Source organism: Bos indicus, chromosome 10 (assembly GCF_029378745.1).
Source record: "Bos indicus isolate NIAB-ARS_2022 breed Sahiwal x Tharparkar chromosome 10, NIAB-ARS_B.indTharparkar_mat_pri_1.0, whole genome shotgun sequence".
Classification (NCBI taxonomy): domain Eukaryota; kingdom Metazoa; phylum Chordata; class Mammalia; order Artiodactyla; family Bovidae; genus Bos; species Bos indicus.
Window position 1 is genome coordinate 60,104,980 of NC_091769.1, and position 27,938 is coordinate 60,132,917.

General features: G+C 38.8%; 1 protein-coding gene across 6 annotated transcripts in view; it reads left to right on the forward strand.

Annotated features, from left to right (window-relative positions):
• Positions 1 to 27,938, forward strand: part of ATP8B4 (ATPase phospholipid transporting 8B4 (putative)) — a 342,310-nt gene that overhangs the window by 188,802 nt on the left and 125,570 nt on the right. For all 6 annotated transcript variants that reach the window (XM_070797570.1, XM_070797568.1, XM_070797567.1 and 3 more), the window contains 3 exons: positions 8,093 to 8,165; positions 16,694 to 16,764; positions 21,879 to 21,961. In XM_070797570.1, coding sequence (XP_070653671.1) covers positions 8,093 to 8,165; positions 16,694 to 16,764; positions 21,879 to 21,961 — 227 coding nt within the window. The remainder of the gene's footprint in view (positions 1 to 8,092; positions 8,166 to 16,693; positions 16,765 to 21,878; positions 21,962 to 27,938) is intronic.

Sequence of the window (27,938 nt, forward strand, 5' to 3'; positions counted from 1 at the left end):
CTGGGGTTCTTCATTTATTCCTTTTCTAGTTGCTTTAGGTGTAGAGTTAGGCTATTTATTTGACTTTTTTCTTGTTTCTTGAGGTATGCCTGCATTGCTATGAACCTTCCCCTTAGCACTGCTTTTACAGTGTCCCATAGGTTTTGGGTTGTTGTGTTTTCATTTTCATTCATTTCTATGCAAATTTTGATTTCTTTTTTGATTTCTTCTGTGATTTTTGGTTATTCAGCAGCATGTTGTTCAGCCTCCATATGTTGTAATTTTTAATAGTTTTTCTCCTGTAATTGAGATCTAATCTTACTGCATTGTGGTCAGAAAAGATGCTTGGAATGATTTCTATTTTTTTGAATTTAGCAAGGCTAGATTTATGGCCCAGGCTGTGATCTATCCTGGAGAAGGTTCCGTGTGCAGTTGAGAAAAAGGTGAAATTCATTGTTTTGGGGTGAAATGTCATATAGATATCAATTAGGTCTAACTGGTCTATTGTATCATTTAAAGTTTTTGTTTCCTTGTTAATTTTCTGTTTAGTTGATCTATCCATAGATGTGCGTGGGGTACAAAGGTCTCCCATTATTATTGTGTTATTGTTAATTTCCCCTTTCATACTTGTTAGCATTTGTCTTACATATTGCAGTGCTCCTATGTTGGGTGCATATATATTTATAATTGTTATGTCTTCTTCTTGGATTGATCCTTTGATCATTGTATAGTGTCCTTCTTTGTCTCTTTTCACAGCCTTTGTTTTAAAGTCTATTTTATCTGATATGAGTATTGCTACTCCTGCTTTCTTTTGGTCTCTATTTGTGTGGAATATCTTTTTCCAGCCCTTCACTTTCAGTCTGTATGTGTCCCTTGTTTTGAGGTGGGTCTCTTGTAGACAACATATATAGGAGTCTTATTTTTGTATCCATTCTGCCAGTCTTTGTCTTTTCGTTGGGGTATTCAACCCATTTACATTTAAGGTAATTATTTATAAGTATGATCCTGTTGTCATTTACTTTATTGTTTTGGGTTTGAGTTTATACACCCTTTTTGTGTTTCCTGTCTAGAGATCCTTTAGCATTTGTTGGAGATCTGGTTTGGTGGTGCTGACTTATCTCAGCTTTTGCTTATCTGTAAAGCTTTTGATTTCTCATTCATATTTGAAAGAGATCCTTGCTGGGTACAGTAATTCTGGCTATAGGTTATTTTCTTTCATCACTTTAAGAATGTCCTGCCATTCCCTCCTAGCCTGAAGAGTTTCTATTGAAAGATCAGCTGTTATCCTTAGGGGAATCCCCTTGTGTGTTATTTGTTGTTTTTCCCTTGCTGCTTTTAATATTTGTTCTTTGTGTTTGATCTTTGTTAATTTGATTAATATGTGTCTTGGAGTGTTTTGCCTTGGATTTATCCTGTTTGGGACTCTCTGTGTTTCTTGGACTTGGGTGATTTTTTTCCTTCCCCATTTTAGGGAAGTTTTCAATGATTATCTCCTCAAGTATTTTCTCATGGTCTTTCTTTTTGACTTCTTCTGGGACTCCTATGATTTGAATGTTGGGGCATTTAACATTGTCCCAGAGGTCTCTGAGATTGTCCTCATTTCTTTTAATTCATTTTTCTTTTTTCCTCTCTGATTCATTTATTTCTACCATTTTATCTTCTACCTCACTAATCCTATCTTCTGCCTCCGTTATTCTACTATTTGTTGCCTCCAGAGTGTTTTTGATCTCATTTATTATATTATTCATTATATATTGACTCTTTTTTATTTCTTCTAGGTCCTTGTTAAACCTTTCTTGCATCTTCTAAATCCTTGTCTCCAGGCTATTTATCTGTGATTCCATTTTGTTTTCAAGATTTTGGATCATTTTCACTAACATTATTTGGAATTCTTTATCAGGTAGACTCCCTATCTCTTCCTCTTTGGTTTGGTGGGCATTTATCCTGTTCCTTTACCTGCTGAGTATTCCTCTGTCTCTTCATCTTGTTTATATTGCTGAGTTTGGGGTGGCCTTTCTGTATTCTGGCAGTTTGCGGAGTTCTCTTTATTGTGGAGTTTCCTCACTGTGGGTGGGGTTGTACGGGTGGCTTGTCAAGGTTTCCTGGTTAGGGAAGCTTGTGTCAGTGTTCTGATGGGTGGAGCCGGATTTCTTCTCTCTGGAGTGCAATGAAGTGTCCAGTAATGAGTTATGAGATGTCAGTGGTTTTGGAGTGACTTTGGGCAGCCTGTATATTGAAGCTCAGGGCAGTGTTCCTGTGTTGCTGGGGAATTTGCATGGTACGTCTTGCTCTGGAACTTGTTGGCCCTTGGGTGGTGCTTGGTTTCAGTGTAGGTTTGGATGCGTTTGATGAGCTCCTGTCTATTAATGTTCCCTGGAGTCAGGATTTCTCTGGTATTCTCAGGATTTGGACTTAAGCCTCCTGCTTCTGGTTTTCAGTCTTATTTTTACAATAGCGTCAAGACTTCTCCATCTATACAGCACCGTTGATAAAACATCTAGGTTAAAGATGAAAAGTTTCTCCACAGTGAGGGACACCCAGAGAGGTTCACAGAGTTACATGGAGAAGAGAGGAGGGAGGAGGGAGATAGAGGTGACCAGGATGAGATGAGGTGGAATCAAAAGAGGAGAGAGCAAGCTAGCCAGTAATCACTTCCTTATGTGCGCTCCAGAGTCTGGACTGCTCAGAGATGTTCATGGAGTTATACAGAGAAGAGAAGAGGGAGGAAGGAGACAGAGGTGGCCAGGAGGATAAAGGGGGAAATCAAAAGGAGAGAGACAGATCCAGCCAGTAATCAGTTCCCTAAGTGTTCTCCACCGTCCAGAACACACAAAGAGATTCACAGAGTTGGGTAGAGAAGAGAAGGGGGAGGGAGGAGATAGAGGCAACCTGGTGGAGAAAAAGGAGAGTTCAAAAGGGGAGAGAGCAATCCAGCCAGTAATCTTGCTGCCAAGTAAAAATGGGTACTGAAGATTGGGTTCTTAAAGGTACAAAGTTGATAACAAATACCAAAAAGCAAAGATTAAAAATCTAGAGTGGAGGTTGGATTTTCAAAAATACAATATTAAAGAAAAAAAGTCACAAAAATTATAAAATTTATATATATGAAGTTTGCTTTAAAAAATAGTCTCTTTTTTTTTTTTTTGCAAAGTAATAGTAGGTTATAAAAATGAAAATTAATGGAGTAATAGAGAACTTAAAATAAAAAAAAATAAAGAATGATAGTAAAAATAGTAAAAATATATTTAGGACTTTCTCTGGTGGTGGTGTGGGCAGTGTGGGGTCAGTTCATTTTTGAATAGTTCCTTGATCCGGCTTATATATCTCAAAATTCATAGGCCCCTTCCTATGGTGAACATTTTTTTTAGGCTCACTTGTTCAGTTGTGCTGTGGGGAGGGAGAGACGCTGCGAACAAATAATACTGGCATGTGCTCGCAGTGTCTCGGCCACACTGGGCCTGCCCCCGCTCATGGCGTGTGTGCTTTCCCTGTCTACACTGCTTAGGCTCTAGGTGCTCTGCTGGGAACTGTCTGAGGCTGGCCCTGGGTTGTATGTACTTCCCAGGTCTAAGCCGCTCAGGTTCAGGTACACGGGTAGTCCTCAGAGGCGCAGACTCGGTTGGGCCTGCATTTTGTGCCCTTCCCAGGTCCAAGCAGCTCAGGTGACCAGGTGTTTGGCGAGCGCAGTCGCTGTGACTTATTACCTCCCCCGTCCCTGCCACCCGGGTTTCTGGGGGTACAACTGGCGCACCTTCTCAGGTGGATGTTGACCGCCCAGAATCCCAGGAAGTCTTAGTTAGCAACCAAGTCTGCTTGCAGTTTGGTAGATAATGCCTCTCTGGGGCTGTGATTGCCCCCTTCTGGCTCTGGCTGCCTGTCAGCGGAGGGGCATGGTCTGCAGCTGGCTCACTCTGGTCTGTGAGTGGGCCTGATGGTGTCTTCGGTTTAGTTCAGTTCAGTTGCTCAGTCGTGTCCTACTCCTTGAGACCACATGAATCTCAGCACGCCAGGCCTCCCTGTCCAACACCAACTCCCGGAGTTCACTCAAACTCATGTCCATCGAGTCCGTGATGCCATCCAGCCATCTCATCCTCTGTCATCCCCTTCTCCTCCTGCCCCCAATCCCTCCCAGCATCAGGGTCTTTTCCAATGAGTCAACTCTTCGCATGAGGTGGCCAAAGTTTTGGAGTTTCAGCTTTAGCATCAGTCCTTCCAAAGAACACCCAGGACTGATCTCCTTTAGAATGAACTGGTTGGATCTCCTGGGAATCCAAGGGACTCTAAGGGCCTTCTCCAACACCACAGTTCAAAAGCATCAATTCTTCGGCACTCAGCTTTCTTCACAGTCCAACTCTCACATCCGTACATGACTACTGGAAAAACCATAGCCTTGACTAGACAGACCTTTGTTGGCAAAGTAATGTCTCTGCTTTTGAATATGCTATCTAGGTTGGTCATAACTTTCCTTCCAAGGAGTAAGCATCTTTTATTTCATCGCTGCAATCACCATCTGCAGTGATTTTGGAGCCCCAAAAAATGAAGTCAGCCACTGTTTACACTGTTTCCCCATCTATTTGCCATGAAGTGATGGGACCAGATGCCATGATCTTTGTTTTCTGAATGTTGAGTTTTAAGCCAACTTTTTCACTCTCCTCTTTCACTTTCATCAAGAGGCCTTTGAGTTCCTCTTCACTTTCTGCCATAAGGGTGGTGTCATCTGCATATCTGAGGTTATTGATATTTCTCCTGGCAATCTTGATTCCAGCTTGTGCTTCTTCCAGCCCAGCATTTCTCATGATGTACTCTGCATATAAGTTAAATAACCAAGGTGACAATATACAGCCTTGATGTACTCCTTTTCCTATTTGGAACCAGTCTGTTGTTCCATGTCCAGGTTTAACTGTTGCTTCCTGACCTGCATACAGATTTTTCAAGAGGCAGGTCAAGTGGTCTGGTATTCCCGTCTCTTTCAGAATTTTCCACAGTTTATTGTGATCCACACAGTCAAAGGCTTTGGCATAGTCAATAAAGCAGAAATAGATGTTTTTCTGGAACTCTCTTGCTTTTTCTATGATCCAGCAATTTGATCTCTGGTTCCTCTGCCTTTTCTAAAACCAGCTTGAACATCTGGAAGTTCACGGTTTATGTATTGCTGAAGCCTGGCTTGGAGAATTTTGAGCGTTACTTTATTAGCATGTGCTGCTGCTGCTGTTAAGTCGCTTCAGTTGTGTCCGACTCTTAGCAACCCCATGGACTGCAGCCTACCAGGCTCCTCCATCCATGGGATTTTCTAGGCAAGAGTACTGGAGTGGGGTGCCATTGCCTTCTCCGTACTAGTGTGTGAGATGAGTGCAATTGTGCGGTAGTTTGAGCATTCTGTGGCATTGCCTTTCTTTGGGATTGGAATGAAAACTGACCTTTTCCAGTCCTGTGGCCACTGCTGAGTTTTCCAAATTTGCTGGCATATTGAGTGCAGCACTTTCACAGCATCATCTTTCAGGATCTTTCAGGATTTGAAATAGCTCAACTGGAATTCCATCACCTCCACTAGCTTTGTTGGTAGTGATGCTTTCTAAGGCACACTTGAATTCCCATTCCTGTCTTAGGTTAGGGCTTTTCGCTTGGTAGCTATCCCACAGTCTGGTTTGCTAGTCCAAGTTAGTTCCCTCAGGTTTCCCTTGGGCATTCAGGCCTGGTCCTTACTCTAAGCAATGCAACCCGCGCCTCCCTGCCCAGCCCCCACTTGCTAGTGGTGGATGCAGGCGTCTGCGCTGCTTCTCCACTGGGGGAGTTACCGTTGGGCATGTAATCTGTGGGTTTTAATTATTTATTTATTTTTCCTACCTATTATGTTGCCCTCTGTGGTTCCAAGGCTTGTCACAGACTCAGCAGTGAGAGTGTTTCCTGGTGTTTGGAAACTTCTCTCTTTTTTAAGACTCCCTTCCCAGGACGGATCTCCGTCCCTACCTGTTTTGCCTCTCTTTTTGTCTTTTATTTTTTTTTTCTACCTCATTTCGAAGACAATGGGCTGCTTTTCTGGGTGCCTCATGTCCTCTGCTGGCATTCAGAAGTTGTTTTTTGGAATTTACTCAGCGTTCAAATGTTCTTTTAATGAATTTGTGGGGGAGAAAGTGATCTCCCGGTCCAATTCCTCCACCATCTTAGGACCGCCTCCGCAGATTGTTTTCTTAAAGACTTTATTCCACTATTGTTCCAAGTGTAGCAGTTAATTCAAGTAATTCCTGTGGATACCACCAGACTTTTAAAAGCATCTTTTCCAGTTGCTTCGGTTTTATGGGGGGAAATATTAATACACTAGAGAAAAACAAGTTAGAATTAAGTAAGAAAACTCAGGTTTTGATTTATTCCCCCCAAACAGTGGCTGTTGTTACTTGTCTGTTACTTAACTCTTGTTTGTACTGTTGTTACTTAACTCTCAAATGTATATTTTGAAATGTATAAGAGATCCTATAGAGTTTCCTTTTAACTTGGGTTGACTTTTCCATTTGGGTGGAAGAGGTAGGTTGTGGTCCTTCCTAGAGCTTAGAGTATATAGATAGGAGGAATAAGAGTTTGCTAATGAGAGTTAGTGTCTTCTCAGCATCTTCTTGATGCAGAGGAACTTTCAATAGAGACTTCAGGGAAATTCAGTAGCAGTGCAGTTTCCATAAATAAAGACACGGTCTCTGTCCTGGTCTTATTTTATCTGAGATACTGTTCCCTGAGACATGTCACTAATGCCTCAAAGTAGATACCCCAGGACAAACAGACCAACACATAATCTATTCATACCTGTAAAAAGAAATAAAATGAGATTTAAAGGCTTCCTAGGTTCTCTCATTGTCAACAAACTAGATAAAGTGCAGAAAAGTATGGTATTGGAAAAATGAATGAATTCTGGCTAGAGATGAAAATGCTTCAGTTGAAAACTTTCCAGAACAACATGTACTTGGAGTCGTATTAAAGAGAAATTCTTTGAGTGTTTAAGCCAAATGACCCAGCAGGGTTGATAGTGTGAGGTATATTTCACAGTTGTATAAATATTTAAAACTGTTTTCCAGCCTATAAAACAAGTAAATTAGGTTGTTTTTCAAAAACTTCACAATGAAATTAACCTGCCCACCTTAACTTGTTGGGAAACCTGCCCTTCTTGTAACAGCCTTCTCTCCTAGAAGAAGTTGCTGGGAAGGAGGTGTGATGAAGGTTTCCAACTCAGAAAACAAAGCTGGTTTACATTTCAGAGAACTTCAGAAACAGCATCATGGATACTCACAGGTGGTGTGTTTCCAGATGGGCTGTCTGCCTAACTTGTTGAGAGGGGCCTGACCAACGAGGCACAACAGCTTTTTGTCATAAACCGCTTTGAACTTGGTGAAGGTAGACTTGGGACTCCATTATATACATGAACCTCGAAGAAAACAGTGTAACATCTTGACCGTGTTCTCAATTCTGAGCTGTTCATCCTAGCTGTTAGAATGCCACCAAGCCTATCCTTTGGCCAGAATACTGTGGATGATTTGTAGGTGGTCTTTCTTGTTCAGTTTTTTTTTGTCATTGATTGCTGCTCTTGTCCTTTCCAGAATTTTTGTTCTTTTCCTCTTGCATTCTAGCTGTTGCCCTGGACTACTCTCCCTTGCCTCTGTCTCCTTCATATATTGCCTCCAGTTAAACAGACTTCTGAGACAACAGCCCTAATGTTTTTATATTAACATAGAGCTTGAAAAGAATATTAATGACTAAAGTTATTCCTTTCCTTCCCGCTGAGCTTTTTTGTTTTTGAATGTTCTGCAAGTAAGAGTTAACAGCTGCTGTATACAGCTGGCACCATGGAGTGGTAGGAAGAGTACACGCCAAGAGTTAGGCATTTTGAGTCTAGCCCTAGAGATGACTAACTCACTGGGTCTTTGGGCAAATCGTTTGACCTCTTTTGACCTCTCTCTAGTTCCCACATCACTCAGGTAAATGACTTTGTTATTCAAGGCTCTTTGAACTGAGCATTCTAGGAAAAAAGTTTTACTTGCTGCTTCTGTCATATGATGCTGTATTGTGAATACATTTTCTTGATTCTTTTCTCTATTCCTGAAAAAAAAATTAATTTTGTTTTTGTTCTTAGACTGCAGAATGAAAAATGGATGAACGTCAAAGTGGGAGACATCATTAAATTAGAAAATAACCAATTTGTTGCTGTGAGTATTTCGTATTGTTTAAAGACTTTATCTCAGGTTAAAATAGTATATGTACTAAACTATTTACACTTGCAAATTCAGCAAATCTGTACTAATTTAGCATAACTAAGGAGGGAATACCAAGAAGCATTATTGTAATGTCTCAATTATAAGATACTTTTAAGGACATATTGATTAATTACTTTCAATAACATAATTCAGACAAGGCTGAGTGATTGTCACCTTGTTATTTTCTTTCGGGTCTTTTATTTATTTTTTTAAATTTTAAAAAATTTTTTTATTTTTATTTTTTTCTTTCGGGTCTTTTAACCTAATAGATAAAAAGATTTAAAATCGTTTGATGTAAATAACAGCTTTTAAAATGCTCCAGAATACTTTAAAAATAGTTCATTCCTGCGTAGTTGGAATACTGTCCCTTAACAATGGAATTAATGCTGTTAATTTGCAGGATTTTAGGAGAAAAGACTAGCTAGAGAAAGAAGAAAATGAATGCTCTCTCCTGAGTAATCACAATCAGAAAATGTTGACTGAATGTTCTCACTAAATGCTATTTTTGAGGTTTTACTTTGTCTTTCAAATGCACTATAATTTATGTTTTCAAAATTCCTGGGTTACAGTTCTCTTAATAAAATTCAAGGGGTCAATTCAGACTAAAATATGTGACTAACTATAGGTCATATTAAATGCAAGGATATATATAAAAGCTATTCAGAACAGGATTAAAAATTCTATATAGTCTTTATGTCAAATGTATATTAGATTAGTGAGGAAAATTTTTGTGTTAATACCATTTTATTTATCAAGTTGTGTTCTTCATTAAATCTGAGACATTTTCCCACAGGATAAAATAAACGGCTCCAAGATCTATTTATAAGAACTACTCAGTTGAGACTCTTAAATAGTCACTTTCAGAAGCAGTTTTCTTTCATTAAGTCATTTTCTGTGTATAGTGATTCTTGAGAGCAACCCATGCTAAGGCAACTAGTCAGTGAACAGGACATTCAAAAAAAGTTCACGGGAATTTGCTGTATGACTCAAGGAAGTCAAACAGGGGCTCTGTAACAATCTAGAGGAGTGGGATGAGGAGGGAGGTGGCGGGGAGGTTCAAGAGGGAGGGGACACATCTATACCTATGGCTGATTCATGTTGTTTGGCAAAAACCAACACAATACTGTAAAGCAATGATTCTTCAATTAAAAATAAATAAAGTAAAAAAAGTAGGATTAGCACACTTAGAGAGGAGACAACGTAGAATTCCCTCATCCTTTCTGCTACATGGGGACACAGAAGGAAGATGGCTGTCACTGGTTGAGGACATCCTGCAGTGAGTGTCTTGATCTTGGAATTCCCAGCCTCTGGAACTATCAGAGATAAATTTCTATTGTTTAAAAGTCAAAAAAAGAAAAAAAAAAGTTCACACTTTAAGTAGAGAAGTGCTTATTTCTCTGACCCCATAGTGTATCTGTGTTCCAACTTGCCTTCTAAAGCCTTAATATTCTAACTTGCACTTTCCTTGGTCTTTGTTTTTAATTTAGTTGTATTTTCTGTGTTACAGTATACATGCTGCTTGTTATTGCAAACGTTTCTGTGGAATGAAACATGGAGTCAAGTATAAGTGCACGCATCACATGGCAGGAAACCAGTTCCACAAACACATTTCCACAAACACATCGTTAGCATTGGTTTAAAATGAATCCACATTTAGATGAGTTCCCATGAAGTTCGTGATCCATGTGTCCCAACACTATCCAGTAGCACTTTCTGCAGTGAAGAAGATGTTTTATGTGCTGTCCAAATATAGAACAGTCAGAAGCACCTTGTGGATATGGAATCCTGGTAATGTGGTTATGCAACTGAGGAACTAAAAGTTAAATTCTATTTAATTTTAATTAATTTAGATTTAAATAGCCACATGTGACTTGTGGCTTTCTTATTGGACAGTGCAGATGTAGCCTTTTCATTGTGGTCATGTGATGGGGCGGAAACGCTTATTTATTCCCAGCCCTTCCCTGGGTCCTGTTGTTCTTGCTTTCACTTGGAGGGACAGCAACAAAATAACAGAGCATCTTGCACCCCCTTGCTTGCTCCCCTCTTTCCCAGGAGTGACTTCTCTGATTGTCAAGTGTGGGGCAGTAACAGGTGTGCATGACCTGGCACCTCCTTCCTTCCCTTTCTCTTCAGGCTCTGTCTATGTACAGAGAGAACATTCTGCCCTGCTTGGTCACAGCATTCATTTTATAGGAGTAAATCCCCATGGTGGGGGTGATGGGAGGGTCTGGGTAATTTCTATCTTCCAGAGAGCTTCATCTATGGCTGGATAATCTGTCTATCCGGAGCGAAGTATTAGCAAGCCCACTCAGCCCACAGACCTAAAGCCTGGTCTCCAACTGCTTGGTCAGTAGCAGATGATATTTTCCTAATTTCCAGTCATGTCTGTCTGACTCCTACACTTAATAGCTCTGTGTCTTTAGTCTTTGGATAAGTGAGGGGGTCCTCCAAATGCCAGAACACTGAAGTGCCTCTTGATTAGGTCACTTTGTTAAAAAGTTTTCCATGTGCAGCTACTCAGCACCTATGAAGCTGTTTTCAGGGACAAATAAATGTTTCTATGTGTGAACTGCTATAATCACTTAGAAGTGCTAATATACCTTCCTACTCCCTGGCATCAGGTGTTAGAGGCTATCAGAGAGCTTACATGTGGTGAGCAACAATCACAGGTCGCTAAAGAGACTCACTTCTGAGTTACTGCACCGAGGTAGAGCCTGGGAAACCAGATCATGAAGATCATGAAAAACCATAGCTAGCCTTTATTGACTACATGCCACATATCAGATAATATTACAAGCTCTTTATACAGCTTAACTCATTTAATCCTCACATTAGCCGAATGACAGCAGTTTATGTACTATTATTGTTCCCATTTACAGATAAGAAAATAGAGGTGCAGTGCCATCAGATAGCTTGTCAATAGGAAGGTTAGGAGTTAAATTCCATCTGGGTTTTAACCCCACTCTTTACCACTACCATATGCAGCTCCTACCTCCATTAGACCTGTCCTAATTACCTTAAGCCTGGGCTTCCAGAGTCAGAGCCTCTAGGCTTGGATGCTAGAAGTGCTGCTCCCAATTCTAATGCATAGCCTCTAACTGTCAAACTTAGAATTTCTAACTTGACTTAAGTCACTTTAAGCAAGGAAAGGAGCTTGTCTGAGATGACCAGTTAGCTGGCCTGTTAAGAGTTACTCACCTCTGTATTCCAGATAAGAAATCCTTACTGCCCTTTACCTTAAGAAATCTAAAACACTTCTGGACTGAATTTCCAGAGCTCCTATTTTTATTTTAGGACCAAGAAAAAATGGACAGCATAATTCAGTTATCACAATGAGACTGACTTGCATTAGATGAACCAAGTAAACGGTGTGAGAAAACCACACTGCAGAGTTCCCGATACTGGTAGACCCTGGTCCCTGGGAACCATGCCTACCTTCCTCCTTTAATTGACTGCAGTGCTATTTTCCTATTTTGCTTTGCTTTTCTTTCTTTTTTTTTTTTAAGCATCTTTTATTTTTTTATTTTTAATATAAATTTATGTTTTGCTTTTCTTATCTGGTGGTAGAAATAAACCTTTTCCTGGACATGAGCATATTTGAATTTCACATTTAGTCGTTTAGCTTATTTGGAAAAAGCTCCCCTTCCATCCCCTCCACAGAATGGCCTTTGTGTTTTAGATGTTTACAATGGTAAATTTTTGCTTTAGAACAAAGGCATTCTTCTGCTACAGAAACTGAAAATTTCACCTTAAGAAATGAAAGGACTAGTTTGATGTAAACTCCAGTCCTGACCATGGACAGGCTTTGTCTCTCTCTGTACCCATCATCAGGGCATCTCATCCAGTGTTTTTCAGCACCTTTTAAAGGGTATCCTTTTAGGGAGGCCATTTTGTGGTTGAATTGCCTTTTCAGTTATTTTAACTTTTATAACTTCAGAGTTACTTGTTTTACTCTAATTGCTGAAATAAATCTTCCTCTTTAAAAAAAAATGTGAAATGTTCAACATACATTTGAACATTTGGATCTGAACAATGGATCTGAAACTTAAATTTTAAAGAAAAATATTAACTGTAATCGTACACATTTTCATTTTTATGACTTAATTCTGATTTTTGTCCATATCAACATATTTTTCCATAAGTTATTCATACCACATGAGCCATTTTGGATTTTTATTTTTGGACTATAAAAGAATAAAAGAAGAGATAATTTTGTAGATGATAAAGAAGAATTCCGTGTTTGAGAATGGCTTAAAAAAATTAAGGGAGATCCAAATATGATGTTTCAGTTAATTCTACAAATTCATCTTTCCATTTGGTTACAAATCAAATCCCAATATTCTTTCACCATTGTAGTTTTGATTTTGAACACTAGCAAAGCAAAATGCTGTTTTATTTATAGTTGTATTCCAGTCATTCTGTAGCCAACCAGAAGAAAGATTGTGCATTTTGGGATCAGAGTTCTGAGTTCTAGTTCTAGCTTTGCCCTTTAAGCTCCATATGGTCATGGGTGTGGCTTTAAAGCTCTTAGAGCCTTGGGTTCCTCTATTAGATTCACCATGACTTGCTATGGGCATTGCGTGAGTTAATTTAGTTCATCTAGTGCTTGTCACAGAGAAGGCAATGGCACCCCACTCAGGTAGTCTTGCCTGGAAAATCCCATGGACGGAGGAGCCTGGTAGGCTGCAGTCCATGTGTGCGCTGAGAGTTGGACACGACTCAGTGACTTCACTTTCACTTTTCACTTTCACACGTTGGAGAAGGAAATGGCAACCCACTCCAGTGTTCTTGCCTGGAGAATCCCAGGGATGGCGGAGCCTGGTGGGCTGCCGTCTATGGGGTCGCACAGAGTCAGACACGACTGAAGCGACTTAGCAGCAGCAGCAGCAGTGCTTGTCAGACTGGAAATGACCTTCCCAGGTTTCTTATCCACACAGTAGGAACAACATTATCCCCCAAAGAGACTATTGAGAGAATAAAGTGATACAATTATGTGAATGTTTTGTTAGCCCTTAGCTGCACAGCTTTTAGATGTTATATAATTGCTTGAGGTTTAGCTTCATTGGCTCTTTAATTCAACGAACATTAATTATGCCTAATAAATCTAGGAGTCTAGTGTCATTGGCTCTTAGAACTTACAGATGTTCTGCAGATTCTTTTCAAGAGTCCTCTGGCTGGTATATTTGTTTCAGTTCTCCGTGAAGCTGCTCCTTGGGCTTTTTGTTACCTTTGGAAGGTGGGTGAAGAGACACTGTGTTAAAAACAGTCCTCAATTCTTGAGAGATATAGTTGAGTCTTTCCTGGGAAAGCACAGGGAAAAGGAACCAGTAATTGACAGAAGAAAATACTGCGTTGGCCAAAAAGTTTGTTCGAGCTTTTCCATAACGTCACTTGGAAACCTAAACTAACTTTTTGGCCAACCCAGTACAAATAAGAGTCTAAGGAAGATGGGTATGGTTGGAATTAACTGCTGCGTGTCCCACTGTGAGTTCCAGTAATCACAGTTTCTGTTATTGTGCTTCATTCCTGCTAACACCTCTGCCTACAGGGACCTGCCCTCCATTCCATCTGGAATCTTCCATGAAGCCCTTCCTTAGCTACCAGTCAGATATACCCCTTTCTCACTTGCATTCCTCCCATAGCACTTTGTTAATAAGATACTTAGAACCCTTATCATATTCTGTCTTTACTAAACTATAAAATCCTTGAAGGAAAGAAGTTTTCACTCAATTTAGTACTCCTGGCAGTATAGGCTTTGAATTGCCTAGATTCACACCCTAGTGCCCTACTTACTCTGTGGCCTCAAACAAGTTACTGAACCTCTTTGGGCCTCAGTTTACTCATCTGTAAAGTAGAGATAGCACCAAGATATACATTTAGGATTTCTTTGAGTTAAATAAAATACTGCATTAAGGCTAGGCTATATAGAATAGTGCCAGACACATAGTAAGAACTCACCAAATTTTGGCTATTGGTATTATAAACACCTCCAACTCAAACACAAGTTTCTGGATCGTCTAGGAATTGGGTCCCTGAGAGAGACTGAAGGGATCAGCTTAAGGAGGACTGACCTGAGACTGACAGTACTGGGGCTTGTTGGACCCTAAGACCACCCATGTGTTGCCCCACTCCCTGCTCCAAAGAGCAGAGGGCAATCCAGTACTAACAAGGCTGTTCCTACAGCTCTCCTGCCCTTCCTTTCCAAAAGGGCTACCTAGTGCGTGTGGAAGCAGGGCGGCATGATGGCGACTCAGCTGGCCACTGCTCGTTCACACATGCTCTTCAGCTACAATGAATGAACAAAACTTGAAGAGAGAAGTTAGCAAAAGGAAATACCCAAACTCAGCAGTTGGGCTGGGAGAACAGAGGAAGAGTGAGGGGAGGCAGGGCAGGGATTAGGGAGTGGGAAAACGGGAGGAAGGTTCAGAGGACATAGAAAAAGTTGACACTGGAGGTGACAGGAGGAGGCAGGGAAGGTAGATGAAGGGAAGATACAAGTCCCAGCTTCCCAGGGTATAGAAAAAGCAGTAAGAGTTAGCCCAGAGCCTGTGAGGTTAACACTTTCTGCTTCTAGGAGGTTGAGTCGCTGCTCAGGAGATAATCCAGTCACCAGGTGGCAGTGGTGCCTCAGTCACATGTTCTGAGCCACTGTGGCCAACAGTCTCTCTCCTTATTTGCTGAAAATATGTGTTAAGGCAGCTGAGCTCAAAATTACGCAGTAACATTGGATAGTTCTTACTAGGCAGAATTTTGAAGAAAAGCAACCGTAGGTACAAATGGTTATCTTTCTCTAAACTTCATAACTATTTTTCAGTCACAGATGGTAGCAATTAGAGAATTCTGGCTTTTGTTTAAAATGATCCTGTTAAACTCAGGGAGGAGAACCATAAGCCAAAGAGTGTGAAGCTCTACTGCTGTTGTGCCTTATGCCTTTATTCATTGTAATGTAAATGTGAGAAATAAAATCAAGGTTCATTTTCATAACACTTTTTTACTTTAAAAATGTTGGCTTATAACTGGCATATACTCTTCACATGTCCTCTTCAGAGTGAGTTTGCTTTGGTCATGTTGTGAGAAGTCAGAAAGTAAATAATTTCTGCCTTGACAGACGTCTGTGACTTTTTCATTCAGAGTTGAAGAACCTTGATAGTACAAACCTGTTTATTTTGTTAGGGGTTTGTCACCGATTTTTTTTTTTTTTTTTCAGTTCTGTTTTGTTATGACTTAGACAAAACTATTCCCCCATACATGCAGCTACGCCTGGCCTATTTTTGAGTTGAAAATTTAAACACTTGAGAGAATGAAATGAGTAGTTTGATTCTAAATTTAACCTCCAGGCTTTGATAATGGGATATTTCTAGTATTTAAAAACCAAAGGTAAGAAAAATTTGCAGTTTTGGAATGCCAGTCATACATTTAGAGGTAGAAAATTGTTAGGCTAATATGTCAAAATAAATTGCTATAATTTTAGTCAGTTCTTTATAGATATTCAAATCCTTAAGAATTTCATAAAAACTTTTATTTTAAAATTAATTTTGAAATTTCAAAGAAACAATTTCCCAATGTAGAAAGCTACCAGAATTCTAAAACTGAATCATGATCAGTCATTTCCAAAGCACCAAGAGAATAATTTATCTCTGTCTTCATCTCTGAATGTTTTCTGTTTTTACCATGTTTTCTATTCTATCCAGCCCTCTTGCTTAACCCCTGCTTTTCTTCTCTTTCCCTTTTCTTATACACCACCATCTTTTTCTTTTTTTTGTTGTTTATCTTTAAAAAAATTATTTATTTTTAATTGAAGGATGGTTGCTTTACAGTATTGGTTTGATTTCTGCCATACATCAACATGAATTAGCCATAGGTACACATATGTCCCCTCCCTCTTGAACCTTCCTGTCATCCTGTTTATCTTTTCAAGTTTGTTTTTCCTTTAATCCTTTTCTCTTTCCTTGCCTCTCATTTTTTTTTTATTGTTTTCAGTTTTCTCCTGCTCATTCACTTTTGTCTTTCACCATTTCTTTGCCTGCCCTCTGCTCTTAACTGATAACTGAAGAATTAAAGTGTGTGCATATAAGTATTTCCAATTATCTTACTTATTGGATTACATTTTATGTTTTTCATGAGCAATTATCAAAGCAAGAAAATGGAATTTTATATGTTTCTATAAAAGATATAAATTTTATATGGGAATATATAAAAACTTTATATATTTCTATTAAAAAATAAAGTGGTTGTTAATTTATATGCTATATCCTGCCCTTGCTTATGTTCTGATGGCCAAGAGAGTGCAAAGCAGGAACAAGGAAGCAGAGGGTGGTTTTGATTCAGGGCATATGTCAGAGAGGTAGAGCCAGACTTCATGTCTCACTTTTTTTCTAAGACTCTGCTGACTCATTAGTAATGGAGGGGTGATACAGTGTTGAAGGCATTCAACCAATCTTCCCCCCTCAAATATTCTTTATCATGGTTTTTCAAAATAGGCTGATCTCCTTCTCCTATCAAGTAGTGAGCCACATGGTCTCTGTTATATTGAAACTGCTGAGCTTGATGGGTAAGTTATTACAATTCAAATAATTGTTTAGATTGGTTTTCAATGTATTTAAGAGCAATAGCTTTAGAAACAAGACCTAACTTAAATCTTAAACCTTAATCTTAGATGCAATGTGTGTGTGTGTGTGTGCGCGCGCGCATGCACGCGCATACCATGGAATATTAATCATTAAAAAGAATGAAATAATGCCATTTGCAGCAACACGGATGGACCTTGAGATTGTCATACTGAGTGAAGTAACTCAGAGAAAGACAAATGTCATGTATCACTTAAATGTGGAATCTAAATTGATAAATTGATACAAAGGAACTTAGTTCAAAGCAGATATAGACACACTTAACGATTACCAAAGTGGTAAATTAGGGATCTGAGATTAACAGATACATACACTGCTATATATAAAACAGATAAACAGCAAGAATCTACTGTATAATACAGGGAACTACATTAAATATAATAACCTATAATGGAAAAGAATCTGAAAAAGAATATATGTGTATATTGAATGACTTTGCTGTACACCTGAAACACTGTAAATCAACTATACCTCAATCAAAAAATCTAAAAAAAATACCCTTCATTTTATATTCTTGGAAGAAATAAGACTGTTAAATTGCAAAGTCCATTAAAAATGTTTTTTTGATGTGAACCATTTTCAAAGTTTTTATTGAATTTATTACAATACTGCTTCTGTTTTATGTGTTGGTGTTTTGGTTGTGAGGCACGTGGGATCTTAGCCCCTGACCAGGGATTGAATCTGCACCCTCTGCATTGGAAGGTGAAGTCTTAGCCACTGGACCATCAGGGGAGTCCCATTTAGTCCATTTGCTAGTTACTTTGCAGATCTTGGGAAAACTCTGTCTTTTTTCTTGAATTTATTTCAGAAACAATGAGCTAACTATATATGTGAGTAATATATAGTTTACATAGGGATTCTTCACTGAGATTCCCTGGAAGGGTCTCTTTGTTTATTTGTTTTCAAGTGCTTTTCTAAGGAAAATGAGAGGAATGGCAATCAAGATCTCTTGAAGAAAGAAGAACTGGTGTTACTTTATAAGGCAACTTTTGGAACTGGGTCAAGTGAGGATGTAGAGAGAGAAATGAAGTAGAATGCAGTTTTGACATAGATGCTAATTTGGAATTTAGTTATTAGACCATATAGTAATTTCATTTCAATGGATTCAGTTAGTCTGTCTGACATAAAAACATTTATTGAACACTTACATTTTAAAGTGTGTACTTGAGATGGATTCTATCATTTAATCCTGACATAGGTACTATAAGCCCTATTGTATAGGCAAGGAAACGAAAGCTTGGGGTGACTAAAGAATTTGTCCCAGACTTCTAATGAATGAAACCAGGACTCAAACCTGGCAGTCTGACAAAAGAGCCCATGGTTTTAACCACTGCCTTCTAAATCATTGCTGTACTGAGGTATCCAAATAGAGATCAGCCTATGTGATCCTACCCTTGGTTTGGCAGAAGCTAGAATAGTGCTAAGAGGAAAATTTATAGCTATGCGTGTATATACTTGAAGAGTAAAAAAGCCTCAAACCAATTATCAAATCTTCCATTCATAACCTAGAAAATAGCAAAATAAACCAAAGCAAGTAGAAGGAAAGAGCAAAGAGAAAAAAAATCAATGAATCTGAAAATAGAGAAAGAATACAGAAAAATAAACAAAGAGCTAGTTCTTTGAAAACATCAGTAAAATAGACAAATTTTAAGAAGACTGGGAAAGGAGAAAAAAAAAAGATACAAGTTAACAATATCATGAATGAACCAGGGAGTATTATAATAGATCCTGAAGTCATCAAAAAGATATGGAGATACTGTGTATAACTCTATACACATTAACAACCAAGAGTAAATGGACTACTTCATTGAAAAACGGTCAGAACTCATCCAGTATGAAACAGTTTGAGTAGTCCTATAATTGTTAAGGAAACAATTCAAATATAAAACATAAAACTATAAAAACTTTCGAAAAAACATAGTAGAAAGTTTTGAAGATTTGAGGCTAGTCAAAGAGCTCTTAGATTTGCTCCAAAAAGCATAATGCATAAAAGGAAAATTTGACAAACTGGACTTGGTCATGTTAAAATTCTTTTTTTCCTGTGCAAAAGACTCTGTTAAGAGTATGAAAATAAAAGTTACAGACTAGGATAAAATACTTGCAACCTATATATCTGACAAAGGACTTGTATCTTGAATATATGAAAAATATTAAAAACTCCACAGTAAAAAAAATCCAATTAGAAAATTGGCAAATGATATTAAAGGACAGTTCACCAAAGATAACTTACAAATGGCAAATAAGTACATGAAAAGATGCTCAACAACTTTAGCCATTGGGATATTAAAGTTAAAACAACAATGATGTATCACTTCCCACTTATCCTATCAGAATAACCAAAATAAAAACTAGTGAGAACTCCAAATGCTGGCAAGAACGTTGAGAAACCAAACCACTCACACATTGCTGATGAGAATATAAATGCTACAATCACTCTGGAAAACAGTGTGGCAGTTTCTAAGCATGTAGCTCCTGTATCCAGCAGTTTCATTACCTGGCATTTATCTCAGAGAAATGACTTATGCTTACACAAAAATTTGTATACAAATGTTTAGGGCACTTTATTTGTAATATCTCCAACTAGAAACAACTTAAATGTCTGTCACCAGGTAAATGGTTGAACAAACTGTGGTATATCCATATTGTGGAATATTACTGAGCAACAAAGAGGAATGAACTATTGATATATGCAGTAACCTGAATGAATCTTCACAGAATCATACTGAGTGAAAAAAGTAAATATCAGAAGGTCACATACTATATTATTTCATTTATATAACATTTCTATAAAATTAGAAAAATGTATAACAGATTAGGAATTGCCAGGAGTTTAAGATGGGTTGGAGGAGGCAGAGAAGGTGTATGTCCGTAAATGGAGCCCAGAGGAATCCTTGTGTTGATAAAAGTGTTCCATATCTTGACTGTTAATGTCAGTATCCTGGTTGTGGTATTGTGATACAGTTTCGTGAGATGGTACCATAGGAGAAATTGACTAAAAGGTAGAAAGGATCTTTCTGTATTGTTTCTTATGTTGAAAATCATTTTGAAATTTATCAAGATATTGACCAAAGTGACTGTACCATTTTAGATGTCACTATTAGTATATGAGATTTTCAGTGACTCTCTATCCTGGTATGATCGATCTTTTAAATTTCAGATAGTTCAGATAGTAGGCATGTAGTAGTAGTATTATTTAGATAGTAGGCAAGTAGTAGTATCTCATTATGGTTTTAATTTGCATTTCCCTAGTGAGAAATGGCAGTGAATTTTTTTTTTTATTTATCACTGTATTTCTTCTTTAGTGAAGTGTCTATTCAGATCCTTTATGCATGTGTTATTTTATATTGTCATTTGTAGTTTGTTTTTTTTTTGATAGACACAGGCTATGAGATTCTTTATTCTATTTGTAGCAGCTTATGCAGGTGCAGCCAAACACAAAGCTTCAGGACAAACTGTACACAAACTTTACAATGTGGGAATTGAATTTAAAATATGAAACATAAAATCTACAGATTAAAAAATATTATTTGAGAAAAAAAATCAGGAGTTTTGAAAAAAAAATTTTTATCAGTGAGGCCTGTGTGTGATTATTCTTCCTCTTTAGTTTCCATGTCTGAATATAGAAGTGAGATATTAGAATCCTGAGGAAATAAATTAACATGATGATGAACTTTGGTGAGTGACAGCATATATGGAATAGGGCTGAGGAATGAGAGCTGTCTAGTCCAGTTGGTGTGATTGTTTAAATTATTTGAAAAGTCATTTAAAGGACAAACATTTGTCCTTTAATCTCAACACCACTGTCTCACTCTTTTCCATCAAGCCCAACTCAGTTTCTGCCTCAATTATGAAGTTATTTTTGACTGTCTATACTCATCTCTGCCTCCTAGAATTTGTAGATTTAGATCAGTAAGATCTAAATGACTTTTGAATAAAGTTATTTCAATTATACATTCAGCTTAATGTTTTCTGCAGTAAGCTGTTTGACTAATGGGCATTCCTTGGATTCAGTTCTCATTGCCATAACATCATTGTGAAGCTTAATCATGGAGAAGTTTAGATTAATGAAGTTGCAGGTATCTGCTCAGTTCTCTAAATTCAGTTTTTCATGGTTTGGTATGCACTTCCAAAAGGTGATATTTGCTTTTTTACCTACCACTTGTTTTCCTCAAGAGGACAGTAACCTTCAGGGCTGCATTGAGTTTCATGGGTGACTATGGTATGTATTCAATCGATATTTGTTGACCCACTACTACTGAACCCACTACTAAACATTTCCATAAAGACTGAACTCTGACAGATGCTCTTAAGCTATGGTAGAAAAGAATTTGGTTGAACTCAGTGAGGAAACTGACATGACGAACTCCTTAAACAGGAGACTTGAATGATGGCCATAGAATCTTCACTGATGGTCATCTCATGAATACCAGACAGCCATCTGTCCAATGTATACATGGTCTTGCTTGGAAGAAGATGACCAGCTCCTTGTGATCTACTTAGTTCCTGTATAGTTTTATGATTCTAGGTGTATGGGATTCTTGGCTTGATTCTTCAAGAAAAAGAAAGCTGTATTCCTTTTCCCATTTGAATTTCAGCTACTGTGAAATTTGCCATGACCATTCTTACCAGTAAAACTTCTGCATAGATACCAGATTCTGGAGTGATACTGACCTCCTTTAACTGGCAACTGTGTTCCCATTCCTAATGTGTTTTGTAACTCATGCATGATACTAAGAATGTTCGAATGCAACCATACTTATTATTAATACATCCTCTGTTTTTCTAAATAGCCAAACAGATCACTGTTGTTACAGAGATGTGCCGTGGATGAAATGCTAACTCTTAGGAGTCTGCAAAGACTTGTCCACTTTGCCGAGATAGTGTGGGAGGTGTGAATGACATTCAGAGGGAGTTTCTTGAATATCTTGTGTTGGATTTTGCATGTGCTAAAATTGAGGAAATGCCCCTGATGGCTTTGTGTAAGATACTGTTGGGCTATTTCATTTAAAAGTTCATGTCATGTCAATTAATTTCACAGGGAAACAAACCTTAAAGTGCGCCACGCGCTCTCAGTTACCTCAGAACTCGGAGCAGATATCAGCAGACTTGCAAAGTTTGATGGTAAGTGTTTAAAACTGAAAAAGAAAGACCTCAAAACCCAAAAGCTTTTGTAACAAAGCCATGTAACAAAATAATTATATGAAATTCAGTTTATGTTTCTTTTTATTTGGTGGAAGGACATAAAATTCTCCAAGCATCAAAGCCTGTGATCTCCTCTCATGCTCAAGGGTAAAAGTGTTTAACAAGGGGAGAATGGCTGTATCAGTTCATTGTTCCTTTCATCCTTGTTTTCTCTTCTCTAGACCTCGTTCCCTCTGGTCCTATAATACCCTTCATTTGCCTGACCTGGGTCTCCCTGGAGCCTCATACAGACTTGCTGAGGATGAGTAACAGGCCACACTAGCTCTAACTAGCCATGAGTTCTCTGGCTCCATAACAAAGACCAAACCCCAGACTACAGACTTGATGAAGACAGTAACTCTGCCTCATATATGTCTGTCTTTCAGAGTGCCTGGTATAATATCATAAAGATAGTAGGTGTTCAAGAAGAACATTATAATTTATTAATCAGTTGTCAACTATCGCCTTGTATTTTAGACCAGGGTTTTGTTTTCACCATCTTCACATCATTCAACCCAGTCCCACGCTCCTCAGCATGGTCTCCCCTGCCTATTCTACTCCATCTGTGTCTTGTTCTTTTCTATCAAAGCTGTCACAGAGTAGCAAAATTCTTCTAGTCAAAGGAAAAATAATTAATGGTAGGACTTCGGGCATCCTGATAGGTGGTTGGAGAATCTTTGGGGTCTTCCTGGCCATCCCTCAATGGTCTCTTGCTTTGTACACCTATGTATCTGGACTTGGATATCAATATTTCCATACAGATTTGTTTTATTTATTAACCCATATTCATGAGTTTGAGGCTATCTTTCTAAATGTTTTCTTTGGAGTCTACTAAAGGAAAATATGGACAAGCAAGATCCTGTGAGTTAGAGCACAGGCAGCTTTACATTTTAAAGTTTCTTAGGGCACAACTTAGAGCTCCTATTGCTTGGGGTTTGCATTTGCTTATAGACTCCATCTGGATACTGTTAATATTTTAATCTTTCTTAAATGAGTGCCATTGTAACAAATGTTTACAGAAAAAAAATATTCCTCCAGTTTGAGATTTAAGTCAGGGGAATAGCCAGGAAACTGAATGGCCCAAGAAATATTTTGATTAGATTAAAATAAATTACACATTTTCTACTAAGTAATTTTTTTCAATGAAATTTTACTGTTATGTGAATCCAAAAAAGTAAATTGTGTTCATGAATCAAAATACTTCCTTAAAACACGTCACGGAATATTCATAGAGTCCTAAAAGTGCAACCTAAATGTAATTTACTCATTTCTTTCCTGGCAGAAGTGTACCTTTACACCACTGTTAATCTATAAGGAGGTAAAAATTCATGACTTCTTGCTTACTTTACTGTTAAAAAGCAGAAAATTATGTTATAATTGCCAGCTTATTTTCTTTCATAGATACTGGCACAGATAGCCCGTGCTGTGATTTAGATACAAACAACCCTGAAATCATAGTGGCATATACAGTAGAAATTTATTTCTTCCTCATGTCGCATCTGATGCAGGTTGGATGGGCTTCTTCATCTTGTAGCTTTGATGCCTAGACTAATGGGCCTTAAGGTGAGCACATTAGAGTAAGGATGAGGTGAAAGAGACAAGCTAACTTTTAACTGCTCTTCCTCTCATGTTTCATTGGCCAACACGAGTCACATGGGCCTGACCTAACTGCAAGAGAGGAAATGAGTATGGAGTTGAGTTGAATGCTGTCTCTACCACACCCCATGACCAGAGGTCAATTCCAGGATCGTGTATAAAGGGACATACTGGATTAGGTAGATTTCTTACTTGGAACTGCAGGAATGGGGCCAAGAATCTGCCATCTCAATATGACTTCTCATACCCCTCTCCATCCTCCCTGGCCTGCTTGACTTCTTCTTTTTTCTCATAGCACTTATCACCATCTGGCATACTCTACAAAGTGCTTATTTTCTGCTTATTAGTTATTATCTATCTCTACCTGCTGCAGTGTGAGCCGAACAGGGATCTCTGTTTTGGTCACTGATAGATGCCAAGTCCCTGGAACAAAGCATGGCACAGAGTGATTGCTCAACAAATCCTTGATGAATGCATGAATAAATGGTCACAGGTGCCAGAGAGTGGGGGACAGGATCAGCCTCAGGCCCCAAAAAGACATGGGAGAGCAAAGGAGGGGCCTAAGGTAAGGGACAGAGGGTGGAGTATGAAATGATAGGTGAAGAGGAGGCTTCCTGATGGGAACTTGCAAGACAAAGCAAGAGTGCTGGGGCCCCTTCTCTCGGAGGGCAGTGGCTGGGAAAGGGACCATCTGCTGTGGTGGTTTTATAATGACTTTCCGCAGAATCTTTCCTCCAAACAAAACAGAGTTGAACACAGAAGTCCGAAATTTAAACTAATACAAGTGGTGCTGCTTGGGCTAAAGCAGAAAATACTTCTTCACCTAAAATAATTCTTTTATCACAGATGGGATAACAAGTCCAGAGAGGTTAAAGGACTTGTCTCTGTGTGTGTGTGTGTGTGTGTGTGTGTATGTGGATGTATATATATACAGATAAAGTCTTTATTAATACTTAATAAAATTTACTTTAAAAGTGTATTCATAATTATTACTTAATAGTTGTGGTCTGCATTTGCTTCAAATAGCATAGGTGATTCACAAAACCTCTAATATATAATAGTTTTTGCCAATAAAGGCAACACAGACCTCTATTGTCTCTCATTTATACATAAACTGTGATCACTTTTCAGAGAACATGTAATGCCAAATTTATGAGGCAGGTACACTTCTGGGCTAAATATCAGATCTCTGCTAAATTTACTTTTTATTCTTAAATCTTGGGTTGAATTTCAATCTACCATAACATTCAAGGCAATAGGATGTTCTATGGGTTTAGTCATATTAAAATATGATTTCCTATTTCCAAGAAAACATCTGAAAAATGAATAGAGGGATTAAGGGGAAATAAATTCGATAGAATATAAAAATTAATCCCCCCTCTTAGCAGACAAATTTAAAGACGAGCGATGCAATATGTGGAAAAGTCTTTGAAAGAGTTGGAACAGTTAACAAACCCCAAATCTTTCCCGCAATTGCTTTTACTTTCTTATAGCCTTCAACTTTTCTTTCATTTCCTTCTTTTTAAGCCTTAATTTTAATTTCATTCTTTCCCTACCTCTGTGACATACACGTTCACACACCAGTACTTCTACTATATACACGCATTTCTCTCATGACTCTAGGCATCGTTTTTATTTCCTCCCTTTTTGCATTATTTCTAACTATTCTCTTTGCATCTTTCTCTTTCAACTTTTTGTTTTTAATAGTTTACTTATCTCCTCTATCTGAATTCTCTTTTTCTCTATTATTTTAAAATATTTTCTATTTTCATCACTTTCTTTGTATTATTAGTTTATTAAGTTTATGGTGGCATAGTGGTAAAGAATCTCCCTTCCAGTGCAAAAGACACAGCAGATGTGGATTCAGTCCCTGGGTCAGGAAGATCCCCTGGAGGAGGAAATGGCTACCCACTCTAGTATTCTTGCCTGGAAAATTCCACGGACAGAGGAGCCTGGCAGGCTACAGTTCATGGAGTCACAAAGGGTTGGACACAACTGAGCATGCATGACACATCACATCAAGTTTATCATTAAGCACCTCTAAGGACAAGTTGCAATACAAAGTATGTAGAAGTACAACATATCTTCACATGTACTATCAAGATTCTTTAGATACTTCTCCATTCTTTTTCTATCCCCTCTTTTAGGTCTCCTCTCTTAACCTTTGTCATAATGGGATATCAATAGATTTCAAGTTTTCCTCTCGGGGCTAAAAAAAATCTCTTTCAGTCATGAGAAGTAAAACCAGATATTGCATCCCTTAGGTTTCCCAGATGGTTAAGTGGTTAAGAATCCACCTGCTGATGCAGGAGATGCAGGAGACATGAGTTTGATCCCTGGGTCAGAAGTATCCCCTGGAGGAGGAAATGGCAACCATTCCAGTATTCTTTCCTGGTGGGTTACAGTCCATAGGGTCATAAAAGAGTTAAAGAGGACTGAACTACTGAGCACACAGCACACACTGTATCCTTTAGCTTAAATTAGAAGTATGATGTCAGCATTTTGTACATTTGAAAGTGCCCTGCCTAGCTATGGCAAGGTCTAATAGATGAGAAGATGTGTGAGGCATGCCCTTTCTGTCTTTGCTGTGTGTATCTTTTAGCTTGTGACGTCTGGGCAAATCTGAGTAAGGTCTTGGTTTTGCTTCTAGTTACCATGTATTTTTTCTCCTGAGATTTGTGTCAGTTCAGTTCAGTTCATTTCAGTCGCTCAGTTGTGTCTGACTCTTTGTGACCCCATGAACCGCAGCACGCCAGGACTCCCTGTCCATCACCAACTCCCGGAGTCCACCCAAACCCATGTCCATTGAATCGGTGATACCATCCAGCCATCTCATCCTCTGTCGTCCCCTTTCTCCTCCTGCCCTCAATCTTTCCCAGCATCAGGGTCTTTTTCAATGAGGCAGCTCTTCGCATCAGGTGGCCAAAGTATTGGAGTTTCAGCTTCAACATCAGTCCTTCCAATGAACATCCAGGAGAACATCCAATGATCTCCTTTAGGATGGACTGGTTGGATCTCCTTGGAGTCCAAGGGACTCTCAAGAGTCTTCTCCAACACCACAGTTCAAAAGCATCAATTCTTCAGCACTCAGCTTTCTTTATAGCCCAACTCTCACATCCATACATGACCACTGGAAAAACCGTAGCCTTTACTAGATGGACCTTTATTGACAAAGGAATGTCTCTGCTTTTTAATATGCTGTCTAGTTTGGTCATAACTTTCCTTCCAAGGAGTAAGCGTCTTTTAATTTCATGGCTGCAGTCACCATCTGCAGTGATTTTGGAGCTCAGAAAAATAAAGTCAGCCACTGTTTCCACTGTTTCTCCATCTATTTGCCATGACGTGATGGGACCGGATGCCATGATCTTAGTTTTCTGAATGTTGAGCTTTAAGCCAACTTTTTCACTCTCTTTCACTTTCATCAAGAGGTCTTTAGTTCTTCTTCACTTCCTGCCATTTGTGTCATACTACTATCTTTAGCACCGAACTACAGTTCCAGTCCTGTATCAAAAGGACATATCATATCTTCTAAGTAGCTGAATACCTGAGTTTCCGTTGACTCATTGGAAAAGACTCTAATGCTGGGAGGGATTAGGGGCAGGAGGAGACGGGGACGACAGAGTATGAGATGGCTGGATGGCATCACTGACTCGATGGACACGAGTCTGAGTGAACTCCGGGAGTTGGTGATGGACAGGGAGGCCTGGTGTGCTGCGATTCATGGGGTCGCAAGGAGTCGGACACGACTGAGTGACTGAACTGAACTGAACTGAACCCAAGAAGTCCCCATTGGGAACTCCAAACTGGGGACAACAGCAAGCATCAAAACTGAGGTGGGTAGGGCCTTAGGATGTCTCTTGTAAGTCTCCCTGCCTCCCCACTTTTGCTCTTAAACCTAAGGACAGTAACTTGTTGGTGGCCTCTTAAGGCATGGCATGAGCTTTCTTTCTTGCTTTTTTTTTCTTTTATCCATTCACTCGGCCACCTGTTCCTTTACTTACTAAATGTATATTTCACACAAAGCCAAGGCATTTGCTAAGCCCTGAGATACAGTGGTTAACAAGTCAGATCCAGGCCTTGCCTTCATAGCACTTATAGCCCTGGGGAGAAGACAGATTTGAACAAGGACTCATCCTCAGGCCTACCCATGATGTTGACACATGAACAAGTAGTCACTATGTACCAGGCACCATGCTAAGTCATTGCACATTTTATTTTATTAAATCCTTACAGCCCCAGGAGGAAGAGATTACTATTACTTCCAATTTATGGGCAAGGAAACAGAGACCCAGATAAATTGAATAAGTTCCCCAAGGTCACA